General features: G+C 39.3%; 1 protein-coding gene across 2 annotated transcripts in view; it reads left to right on the top strand.

The window, feature by feature from the left end:
* Positions 1–412: 412 nt before the first annotated feature.
* The window catches only part of tp53bp2a (tumor protein p53 binding protein, 2a), a 35,950-nt gene continuing 23,157 nt past the window's right edge, over positions 413–13,205 (top strand). The window contains exons 1-3 of one of the 2 annotated variants that reach the window (XM_030155504.1): positions 413–540; positions 644–803; positions 12,933–13,080. In XM_030155504.1, coding sequence (XP_030011364.1) covers positions 777–803; positions 12,933–13,080 — 175 coding nt within the window. In that variant the 5' untranslated portion in view covers positions 413–540; positions 644–776. The remainder of the gene's footprint in view (positions 541–643; positions 804–12,932; positions 13,081–13,205) is intronic. The other variant, XM_030155505.1, reaches the window with a different exon arrangement.

The following is a 13,205-nucleotide window of genomic DNA, read 5'->3' as shown; positions in this document are numbered from 1 at the left end:
AATATTGTGGTTTCAGGGTCTGAAAACAAAATGTCCACTATGTTTAACTTTGGACGCAGCGGAGTGGGAGGTCGTAGGGTTGATGTTTACTTTTTCGTTCCATTTTGTAGTTTTTATTGCTGGTTCCGTCCTCCACCTGAAATGTGCAGGGGTATATATTTTCTTGTTTTTGTCCCGGTCCCGTCCGGTGGGTGGGGGTGTTTCTCGTCCCGTTGAGGGGCGGGGCTTGCATTCCCAAAGCGGACTGAGTTTCCTCTCGCTACGTCACTCTGGGATAGGCTGCGAGCTACCGAGCAACTCTGTCACTCAGCGGGGTTTCGGGCTGATTATCTTCTCGTCCTCAGGCAAGTAAAACCAAGAAAAATCACAACAAAAACCTGTGTGTGGAATTATTCTGCTTTAACTTCCTCCTCGGAGCCGAACCGGAGCGTTTTCCACGGGGTTTCGCGCTCCCAACGAGACCGTAGAAAGTTTCTAGCGATGCTCCCACAACTACAACGGAAACTTTTGTCGTGAAGGCCTTGTTATTTGTTGCAACAGGTCGACGATAGGACACGAAATTGATAACATTTGTGTGGTTATTCTGTCTGGGTTGTGGCTGAACTTCGGATTAACGGTGTGTTGTGTGTTTTTTTTATCGCAGGACGGGACCCCGAAGCAGGAGAAAGTCGCCTTCCCCATCGCGGCGGGTTTAGGCTGTGGGATTAAAGTGCTCCAGTCCTACCGCTTTCGTCGAAACTGCCCGGGTGGATTCATGCTCTGTGTTTGTTAGCTAAATGCGGTACGAAGCTAAAATGATGCCGGTGAGTTTGCAATTTCTTACCTGTAATTTTCAGTGTTGTTCCAAAGCGTACTGGTGTCTGTTTTTCGACGTTTTATCGCTGCTCTTCTGACGCAGGGTTAAACACCGACTATTACCTGGGCATTTAAACAGACGTGGCGGCTTGACACGGTGCTACTTTGTGCCATTTCCACGGCCCCCTGTACTCTTGTGAAGTTTATCACCTTTATCACTGCCTTCCATCATCAGTTCAGTTGCACAAACGACATTTATTGGCTTCTTTGCTGTATATACAAACTATACACGATCCATAGTATTTGGATCTGGTCATTTGTGTTGACTATAGTAACATCAATACATTTATGTCGACACTCATGACATCACTTTGTTTAGTTGTACGATGATTGTGTATATACAGTACACATGTAGTCAGCTCAGAATGTATAACAAACCCCAGATACCTGCCAAGGCTGGCTGGCACTATGCTAACCTCAGCTCTGGACTCCTGCCATGTCATCACCATCATCTTCATCATCATCATCAGAGGTCCATTGCTTTTGCTGCAGTGCATAGTTGTATCTCTCCCCATTTACTCACTGTGTGTATGAAAGGTAGTGATATGTGTGTGTGTTTGTGTTCAGAAGTCATACATCATGGCATAAGTGATGACACTGGGATATTGATGTATCTATGAAACTGTTCATGGGTAAAATAACATGACAGGCTTATGTTCCTTTGGTTAATCCAGCAATTTTAATATCTGACAAGTGAGCAAACATAATTCTAATCATACAAAGACTTAAAACAGTCAGTACTGGCCCATTATAAAGTCTCATTTATCTCTGAACTAACTACAGAGACTTAATATCAATAGAGATGTTAAGGGGATTTGAGCCACAGCTGATGATTATTTTAGTATCAACTAATCTGCTGCCAGTAGATTCCTGGATTATTCTGTGAATTGTTCAGCACTGTAAAATCAAGTTGGTGATCATATTTCTAGTTTTGTTTGTTCAGTCATCAAAAAATAGGCAATTAAATAGGAACTCAGTAAATCCTCACAGCGGAGATTCAGCTTCAGGCAGTTTTATTGATCCCAAAAGTATCAATTAATTGGCACCATAGTCATAGCTAGTCCATAATCACATCAAAAATGTACATACAAGGTAGTTATATACCTCTGTTCAACATACACAGAAACACAATCCGCAATAAATAAAAATTATTATTGTTGATATAAAGTAGAAATCTTAGTAATAACAAGAAGAATATTGTAAGAGTTCCTCAAAAACATTTACTCTGCAATAAATAGAATAATAATAGAAGTTATAAGGATGTGGAGTTGTATGTGTTCTGCTAAGAGGTGCATTTTAACAGTATTATTTATTAAAATATAAATCTGGTTCTTTTAATTTTTCATGAGTCAGCTGATCAATGTGTCAGCTAATCATTGCAGATGGAAAGTGGATAGCTAAGGAGGGATTTTTAAGTATTAACTTTTCTACAGTGATTTTTTTTTTTTTTTTGCCTCTCAGGGGAAGTGATGGTTGTTGGCAATATATGATTGATTCTATTTTTTTTTTGTGAACAATATGAAATAATTAGAAAATTGAGATTAGTGCTTCTCTTGCTGTCACTCAAGCTGCAGCATAAGAAACTCTATTTACCAGATAGGCTGTCGTTCTTTCCATGGAGACGCTTGCATGAGCTTTGCCACATTATAGGCATCCACAACAGCTGAAGACAACAAAATGATAGCAGGGAAAGGTTGTTGTCTTGGTTTTGTGATACAAAAATGATTAGATTTTGCAAGGTTGAACAAATAATGCACATCAATACCCTTGCATGTGCTGCCTTTTTTGTATTTTTTTGATATTGCATGTATAGTATAGCTTTAATATAGAAGAATTGAATAAGGGTTTGTCTTGTGTTCATATAGTCATAAAACAATTGTTAAAAGTCAATATCACCCATCTATAGTTGGTTGAATTTGTTGCTGGCTGTTATAAAACCAACCTTATATCTGTTTCTCTACAATTTCCCTATGATCACAGTGTTAAGTTAATGAGTGAATGTGTGTAATTTTAGTGTTTTGTCATTGAATCCCTTGCTATCTGTGATTGTCATGTCTTAATATCTGAAGTCACATGCTTTACAGAGCACAGTGACGTGTGTTTACAGTGATGTTAGTAACCAGGGCTCAGGCTGTATCATATTGTCAGTCTCCACTCAGACCTGTGCTTCCTGTAAAACTGCTTGATCTGTGAATTAATCATAGCAGCGGAGACAGACTCCTGTCTAGTACCTGACTTCTTTGTGCTTTTCACACATATAGTATGTAGTAATTTCTTTCACAGTGCTCTCTTTTTCATGGCCATCAGTATAAATTTTCACCCTCGTGATTTCATTCAAGACCTGTTTCTTCATAGGCTTTGTGAGACCTTGATATTTGGCCTTTTTCCTCATTTCTGTCACCTGAGAATATATGTGTGTTTTTTAACAGTGGGGGGTCCTGTGTGTGAGACAGATACAGATGCTTCTGGTGTTAACCTGATAAGCACAAAATGGCCTCTATACAATCATGTCTAATGTGAGTTATTGTGTACGATTTAGACACATAACCCATGACCCTGCTTGTACAGGCGAGGGGGGAGAATGTAATGCCGTAATTGCTGGCAAGGAGGGTAAATAGGGGGTCAGTGTTTTCTCAACACAATGAGCTCTACAGACTCTTTAAATGGCTGTTGCAGAGAGCACATTGTGTGTGCCTGTGCTGTGGCAGTACCCTGATAAGGGGTCCTCACCCTATATTGAACAACAGCCGAGTATAACTCCTCTAACCGTGATTTACTGTTATCTCTACTTAAAGCTGTCTTTGTTCCACTGAAACGCACTGATGACACATTTGAGCTTAAATTGCCTGTGTGTCCATCATTGAGGTTGTGTTTTTTAACAGGCAAATTACATCCATTGTACATTTTATAAACATACAGCTGTGGAATTTTAAATGTTGCAGGTGCAGGTTTCAAAAATTCACTTCCTCATTCCTCTCCCATGACAAGAGTTGCTTGCCATGTAGATTTGCCAGCTGATAAACTTTTGTTTTCCTAGCCTGCAGTGTTTAGTTTTGCATTCTTTCACTACACAATTGTACTTTCTGTCCATTCCAAAGTACATCAAATCTTACTGTTGTATTGCAGTTGCTAGACTTTGTGAAAGTGTTGTGGTAGTGGGAAAATGGCTAACCTGATTTTTTTTTTTTTTTTTTTGCGGGGTATGTCAACAGAAACATGAGTAGTCTTTTTCTGTGGCTACCACGGCTTTTGTGTTTACTCTATGGGAGGGTATGTGTTGGTTATGTAAGAAGTCTCATCAGTGATAACCGAGGACTTTCAATGGAAATGTTTTGACTTTCCATGAGAATGAAAAGTTATTGGAATGGCTTGTTTAAAGTGGCATTAAATTAATAGACTTGTAATGACACGTTGTTTTGGCTTAAAAATGAGTGGCCAGGTGAAGCCAATATGGTCACTGGCAGCTGCTAGGCTAGATGCTGGACCCAAAAATCCTGACTTCAGTTCACTCCTGTTCCTAGAAAGGCAACTTATCTCTGAAACAATAAGTCATTTATCTTCCAGAAGTAATTTTGGCCTCATTCACTTTAATTGGACCCTCTACTAAGTGTACTAGTGGTTCTTTTGGAATTTATTTCCTGTTTAATGAGATTTTAGTGTCAGTGGAAGAGATTCTGTCAGTTGAATAGCATGCCATCAACCCCCCTCCCCACCACCACCAAAACAGACAACTCTGTTGTAGTTATTCCAAAACTTAGCTGTATAGTACCTAATAATATCATGAGTTTGTTACTCTCTGTGATCTGCTAGCTAACCTGATAATGTGGTTGGGTACCTATCTAATTGTTTTTTTTATACAATATTCAAGGTTGTTGCAAGCAAAACTGTGTATCTTAACAATTATTAATTATTATTAACAATTATTAAGTAGATAAAACTACCTCTTGGTATATCAGATAACATTTCCTAGGTAGCAGTGTGGTTGGTGTTTTCAGTAATTTAGCCCTAGCAGTAATGTAGCAAGAGCATTAACTAAGTGATTTTCAAGTTCTGGTCCAAATGTGGTAATTTCTGGTGCAAAGAAAACAAAACAAAACAGAATGGTGTCAATCAAAATATGCTTTCCAGTCTTCATAACTGTAGTCCATCAGTGTGTGATGTCCACTTCTTTTATACATTATGTGCACAGGTAAAGTTCATACTGAAATAATTAATAGTTATAAATAATAGTTGTCAAGTATAAAATCAATTACCAACTATTTTTTAACAACCAGCTCATCAGTGTTAGTATTGGAAAAAAGGTTTGATTCTACTTTCCTAACTTTGAATGTTTAGCATTTTTTTTACTCCTCTGTCAAACTAAATTAAACGTCTTTAGGATCTGAATCAAACTAAACTTTTGAAGGCATCATCTTGGGTACTTTCACCCTCTTATGAGTTTTTAAGAATCCAAACAACTAATGAAGTAATCTAGTGGAAAAGGGATGTACAGCTGCAGTTCCACCTACTCTGTTTTACAAATGTCTGTATTTTGCATGAATGTTGAAGGTCACCACAGATATATCATTCAGTTTCTGATTTTGTGTGGAAACATGGTGTTTTCCACCACATTTCAGACTTCCCTGTTGAGATTAAGATTTAATAACAACTCCTTTTTACATAAGTTGTCAAAAACAGACCATTTATTCTCTCTGTTCTTTTAATGCTTCAGATCAGTTTTATAGGTCATTTAATCCTGAATATTTTTAATAATTGAAGACAACTGAGCGCAGCTGTGGAACAATAGTTATTAGTAATGTCTTCCTACTGTGCCGAAAGCTTGGAAAAAAAAAAAAAAGATGTATCCTCTCCCGTCTGCTTAATTTTGACTCCCATTCCCTTTATGTTGAAGATAAGGGCAAAATAGGAACTGGCTCATCATGTAGACCAGGAAAGGTAGAGTTTTGCGGGAATGCAGATCATGAAGTGATAGCCTAAGTACTGCAGTGCAGACACAAGGGAGCTTGTCCTGATCGAAGAGTCACAACCGGCTGCAGCTTCACTGTATTGTAAAAGCTGCATATCTTGTTTTTTCCCTCCTACATGTTGCAGCTGAATTAGGCTACTGTGCATTCTGTTACCCCTGACCTTTTCCCTTGCCCCCCTCTTTCCCATAATGCAGTGTAGAGAGCTGTAGAAAAAGAGGGGCAGAGATGAAGAGGAATAATGCATAAAGCCACAAGGGAGTTTTTTTGCTGCCTTGCCTTTTTGAAGGACTGCTATGTTGGAACTGTGTCAACTCTTGAAGCACAAGCTGTGGCACTGGCGGAGCAAACCAAGACACACAGACACACACATACACACACACACACACACACACACACACACACACACACACACACACACACACACACACACACACACAAAACAAGGCTGCTGCAGTGTCTTGAAAACTATTGGTAGTCACAGTCAGAGGTGACTCCCTCAACAAGACCTAGTTAACTCATTTGCTTACTCCAGCAATACCTGTAATTGAAAGTGTCTGTGGACAGAGGGCCTTGCAGCCTGAGGCGAGACCCCTCAGGTATTATCAGGGATGTGCTGCTGTCCCACTGCCTCACTAAGTCCACTAACCCAGTTCTCCCTAACCTCCTCTAGGCATTTAACCAGATTCTACATAACTGTAATCTGTTGCAGTGTATTATATCAGCATTGTCTGTAAGTGTGTGTTATTTGTTAGATTGTACCCTATATCTTTCTTTGCTGACCTTGTTTTGAGATTCATACTCTGAAGTTTATAGATATTCATTCTCATACTCTGTGTCTTTGGTTTATGCACAGTATTAATGAACATAGTCTTAAAAACAGAGGTGTTTAATGTTTGACTGCAGGATACAATCATATTTAATTGCTCTTTTTAATTGAAACGAGATGAACTTGTTAATTATTCACTTTTATATCAACAGGAGGTTGCAGTTATGTCTAACTTGGACCTTGAGGATCTGTGCACATTCACAGGTTAACTACTTTCAACTGAAGTGTAATTTACCATTTAGTGATAAGTAGTTACAACATAGCCATTGAGCCCACACTGTGACAGGTCAGCTTTTTTCCATTGAAACAAGTTTCTGGTACTGCTGAAGAAACTGTTTAAATGTGGAGCAAATATTTCTTGAGGAAAAACTGTTGATATTTGAACTTAACAGCCAAAAGAAAGGCACACCTCTTTGTAACCTCCACCCCCTGTTTCCCTGTATGAATGTAAATGATTCAATAAGACAAGGCTAAGCAGAAGTGGAACACTCTTGTTTCACATGTTTCAGCGTTGCCATCAATATCTGAAACACAGTTAAAATAAAAATCTATGGTGGTACTCCTGGTAACTTGCCATATCAGGTCATGGACTAATTGAATAGATGATGAAAGTAAGTTACAGCTGTGTGGCCCGCTAAGAAAAAATGAAGCAAGCTACTAGTGTTTTACAAACAGGTGACTGACTATATGAATAAAATAATATCTTACAGGGCACATCAATACACTGAAAAACCTGATCATGAATTACTGCATCCCTGATATTGCTATGGGCCTTTACTTGGATTGATGTGAATTCTTTATGATGGGATGTCCTTTCATTCACTACTTATCCTGATATTGCAGAGTAATTCCATTTGGGCACACTCCCCCGTGATTTGTCTATTCCTGGAGATGGGAAACTGCTGTGGCAGACTGTTTTGATCACTCTTAACTCAATATCCGGCCCAATTGCATTTGGACAGTGATTGTGAGTAGATGAATTGTCCCTCCCAAGGAGACAGTGGAGTTTTGAGCCTCAGTGAGAAGCATGTGGATTTTTATACTTATTAGTATTGCTCGAAAAAATGTCTTTCAGCTGCTGCCCGATTGCACATGCAGTTTATCTTAATGATCAGTAAGAGAGCCACAGCCCGAATCATTGCAGCATTCCTTCCTGCAACTGGCTAAGAGTAAAATGTTTATCTTTAAACTCAAGTCAGCTTGCTTAAGCAACTGACAAAGCTTGTAAAGCCTGTTCCCCGTAGGCTAGAATCAATGGCATCTGCTGCAGAGGCATTCACGGGAGAAGAGATTCAACGTGAGCACTTAAAGGCCAGTTCAGCATCTTACAAGCAGTGTTTATAGGTAGTATTATAAATTTTGTATGTATTTGTATTCAAAACAGGAGCTTGATGTTGCGCAGTAATCTAAATCCTATATTTTTCTCTTATGACTGCCTCAGCCTCTTGGCCTTTTTTGACAGACCAGGTCAAGTGGGTGCTGCCACTTGCGGTCACTTGCTTCCTCTTAGATGTATTCTTATTACATTGGCTTTTGTCTGGTGGTTTGATGTTACACCCTTTCATCTCTTTGACACATGTAGCTCCCTGCCTATGTTGTTGTGTCCAGACCACAGGATTTTTAATATGTGCCTTGAAGCCCAAAGGCTGCAAGGTTTTGTTTGTTGTGTTACTGTAGGACCTAATTTTATTGCTTTAAATACAATAAGTGAATAATAAAATGTGCTTGTACACTCTTGGAACTTAGTTACTGAGAAGCCTGATCTCCCTTTAACTTGATGCGCAGTGCTTGCAGGCTAGCTGCAGGCTATTGAATTTAAGCTTACTTTTGTAATTCTGAGCCACTAGTCTGTAAAAGGATATATTTTTATATATCAGCTTAGCTTAATCCCGGAGATGTAGCCTGAGTGACCTAGCCTTATAGCTGCTGTGAAAATGCATACAGTGCAGGTCACAGCAGTAACTACCACTCTGTGCATTGACTTTAATTGTCAGTTTGCAGTTCGGAGCTGTCACACCAGTCCCAGAGGCTGGAATACATCTCCTCATAAGTTTTGACGTAGCTGATTCTGTGATGGAATTAAAAATCTATCACTGTAATAGTGAACCACAGCTGCAACAGCAGCACATCCGCTCCTTCTTCCCCCAGGCAATCACCTTGCCGTCGCAGGTAGGAAGGAAGTGCAATTCAGCAATTGCTTCTGTCATTTCAGTTTGATAGACATGAGGCAAGTATAGCACAATTTGTCAAACATTGTCATGTGAAATCCAAATTGGTACCGTAAAGCCCATTGGTTGTGTGAAGCTGCCTAAGGCATTTTTTTTGGCACTTGTACTTCTTTTTTCATATTGGCCAGTGAAGATGTTATTCAGCTGTTTAATTTCCATCTGTGTTTGATTTCCCTCGCTGTTGTATCTATGAATATTTAATGCACTCTTGAGTTGTTTGGCTGAGTCAAAATGGTGTCAGTGGCAGTGCACTCTGCTTACCTGTCTGGCAGGGTAGACCACTCTGTTCAGTTATTTTCTCTTTAATGAAGCCAGTAGGGTAGCAGCAGAGTGCAGACCAACACAAATCATCATATTAAGGAGACTGTGCTTATATAAATATACTCTATTTTGGGCTTCAGCTAATGCATATTTACCGTACTGAACAACCTGTAGCTTTTCCCCAAAGAATAATTTAATGTTTTTCTTAGAAAATGTCAGAAGTTTGTGAAATGAACCCATTCTCATTTCTCAGAGCTCAAACATTACTTTGTCTGTACAATGTAGCAAAACTCAAAGATTGTTTCAGTTGTTGGAGCTAGAGTTACACATTTTTTTGTTAACGTCTACCAAGACTAATAGCCTATATCATAAAATGTCTTAATTTTGTGGCTGTCTATATGACTAATTGTTTCACTTGAAAGGGCATGAATAACTTTATGTCCTTTAGTGTCATGTTATATATTAATGTAGCTTATTTTCACACCTCTACACCTCTGGCTTTGTTTTATTCGCTTAATCGCAAAGGGCTAAACAAAGTCAGGAGCTTAATATATACAGCAGTTTGCCATCATTTAAAAAATGCTGAAATAGGAGTATAGAAATTGTATTGCATATTGACAACACTACTGTCTCGTCCTGTTCTGTTTTGCATTTTAACTATCCCCTAGACACATGAATATTCAAAGATATATGTAATGAAAATGGTTTAATTAATTTAACTGGCTCTGTACATACACATGTGAGCCATGTCCAAGTCTGTAAGCTTTGACTGCATACAGTAGGTGGATGAAGGTCAGCAGTAAAGTGCGAACTCATCTAGAAAGAGGCCAGGGCTGGTGAGTTGTGACCATGCATCATTAACTTTAGTGCTGAGGAAAATTGGCTTTCAGTGGAGGAAGTGCCACCCCCAAGACTACACCTCCCTGCCGTCACCGCTCCTGTCGTCTCACTCTTCTCTTACTGCTCCCCACCTCCCACCCCTCTCTGTTGTCACTTTGTCACTCTCCAAATATTAACAAGGGTCATTTGAATGCCTCACATTTCTTGGATGGTGAGATGTCAGCTGTCCTGCACAGGTTTTTGAATGACAGCTGATGACACATTGCATGAAAAATTGATATTTGATTTATTTATGTATCTATTACAGACTCAGTTTCATTTATTGTCTTGTTTGTTTGAGTTTAGTTCTCAACTACACACCAGTTTTAGCAGGGATTGACTGATGGGGTTCTTTTCAGGTCCAAGACTGATTATGGTTACTATCCTGGGGTTAACTTGAAAGTAACTTGCACATAAAATGCCTTTAAACTGATGCTGAAATTAGTGCATAAAGACTGGCACATTTTATTTTCTGGTAATCAATTAAAAAAATAGGAGAATTAGATTTGATACAGTCCATGCCAAAATTTTTGTAACTGTCCTGAATCATTGGGAGAGAGGAAGCACTTAAAATATCTAAATAATTGGTCCTTGTTCTCTGGGGTGGTCTCCCACCACAGACCTTTCAGGTCTTCTATTGAGGACAGCGGGGGCAGTGTGTGTTTACAGCTTCTACTGTAGATTACTGACAATGATGACTCACTGCTCATTTTCTTCACTGATGGGATCTTTGGTTTGCATCCCAAAGGAACAAAACAATTGAGTCAGACCCTCTGAGTCAGTCCCCCATCTCCTGCTTCTACCTTGCCCTCATCACTGGAAAAACCAACCTATGGTTTCTGTGTGTGTGTGTGTGTGTGTGTGTGTGTTGTGAAGGAGATTTTAGAGAGAGGTCACCTGCCCACTGTTTTTGTAATCTTAATTTGAAGAAGAAAGAAAGGGATAAAGACTCTTATCCTAAGGCTATTACACTTTTGCTTCATGCACCCCACAGTTCAAAAGCAACCTAAATACTTTGTGTACCATGGATGCAGCTGCTTGGCATGCATACCCCCCAAGCTCTTTGTGCCTCTGACCCCATTGACCTGTTGTTCCCAGCATGGCCCCCTTTAGGCACAGCAGTTCACGGCACCCTACTGAGAATAGGAGACCAGACTCTCTAACCTGGAGCTTTAGGACACTGTCTGACAGAGGGCAAGAGTACTGTTTTTACAACATCTTGTGTTACTTTTATTCTGATTACTTATCTCTTGCGGCACTATTGATGTCTGAGAATTATACTGTGCTAAAACCTATCACACAAAAAAGGTTTGAGATGCTTCCAAGTCATGCCATGTCCAAGGGCACATATGTTACAATACAGTTTTTACTACAGCCTTATCAAAATTTTCGTTTTTGTGTGATCAGATTAACTGTTAAGGACTTATTCCATTAGAGCCCTAAAAGCCTCTTAAGTATATATCTCTCCATGACCACATGCTGATACAGATTTCTACTTTTGCTGTTTTAGACTGGGTTTTTACTGGGTTTTGAAAGGCACAAAGCACAATATGTATATGTATTCCAGGATATGCATTTATGATTCGCTGACTGAGCTTTTAGGTTATGAATCTTCTATTTAAGTTAAATTTCAATGTTGATGAGCAGTTTAAATGGTAAAAAGGTACAAAGAGTAATAATATACTATTAACACTTAAATATTAAGGTTTCTGTCAGTTCTTTGTCTTCCAATTGAGGCTGAATTTTTGGCCTTGCCTTATGAAAAAGGCTGACAGTTCAGTAAAGAAGTTAATTCTATTATTTATTGTTTTTTAAGGTTACTTTAACTTCACTCATACCAACATTGATGCAATAACCACCCATGTAAACTGCATCCTGAACATAATTTATCAAAGTACACGCTGCTACTTCTATGTACCACTAATAAGTTAAATAAATATATTTATGTTACTTTCATCTAATATGGATGAGTGCAAGTTCAATGCGATCTGACTCCCAGGAACAGAGAACATTTAGTACTTGCTTGAAACCAGTTGAAACTGGGCTTCATCACTCAAATTAGGAACTTAGGTTAAAAAGGCTTTAGTGAAAGGAACTCGGAGTAACATTAAACTACCATTTAAACCCATCAGAATATGCTTTGCCATGTTCCAGTATTGTGCTTTACCACATCACAGAAATAGAAATGGATCTTAATTTGTGTTCGTAATCGTCTTAAAAGTCCTAAATTTAATTGTTTGAAATCTGTCTAAACCCAGGAAAAGGATTAACCATGACTATTATGAAAACTGTAATGCTTATTTTTTCTAACAGACCAATCAGGGAAACAGTGAAGTGTTGGCTAACTAATCACATGACTACTGAGTGCAGAATTAGGAGTACAGTTGCTTGCGTAAATTTAATTGGAATGAGGGTGGTGAGGATGATAAGATAGCTCCTGATGCCTCTGCTCAGTTTGAGTGATTTTACTGCAGTAGCTGAAGTCTTTCACATTCCAACTGTATCAGTGACAGCACCACTGAGATAGTCCAATTCATTTCAGGCTGTTGTAATACTAGTTTCAGCCATCTGTCACTCGTACATAAACTAATACAGCTTCTCAAGGCTCCTCAGTGGTCTGTTCATTTATGGTGCTTTGCAGGGCTTTTCTGTGTGTGTCAGGAGAGTGGGCTCTCACAGTGGTGACAGCAGTAGTTAGCAGTTAGATGGTGTTGGGTGAAATGGAATTCTGGGAGCTGGCCTCTGATTACGCTGTTGACAGAGGAATGAGGACAGGGACATGGATACTGTTATCAGTGAAGCACATACACAAATAGACAGAACCACAGGGAAATAAGACACCAATTACAGAGAATTATGGTGTTCATTCCACTTCCTAACATGCCTCCCTTGGCGTCTTTGTCCCGCTCTTCACAGATGTTCCTGACAGTGTACCTCAGTAACAATGACCAGCATTTTACTGAGGTCCCCGTTACCCCGGAGACACTTTGCCGGGATGTGGTGGAGTTGTGCAAGGAGCCTGGAGAGATGGACTGCCACCTGGCTGAGATGTGGCGAGGATCTGGTGAGTGGTATTTACAGTTGACCCAGTGTTATCTTTATCCATCATCTCTTGGGAACACTAAGTCACATACTGTTTTGTTTATGAAATGTCATTATATCACAAGGGATAAGAATCAGAGTCCTGAC

This window comes from Sphaeramia orbicularis, chromosome 15 (genome assembly GCF_902148855.1).
Source record: "Sphaeramia orbicularis chromosome 15, fSphaOr1.1, whole genome shotgun sequence".
NCBI classification, from domain to species: Eukaryota; Metazoa; Chordata; class Actinopteri; order Kurtiformes; family Apogonidae; genus Sphaeramia; species Sphaeramia orbicularis.
The sequence above is the reverse complement of the archived record's forward strand: the minus strand, read 5'-3'. Positions and strand labels throughout refer to the sequence as shown.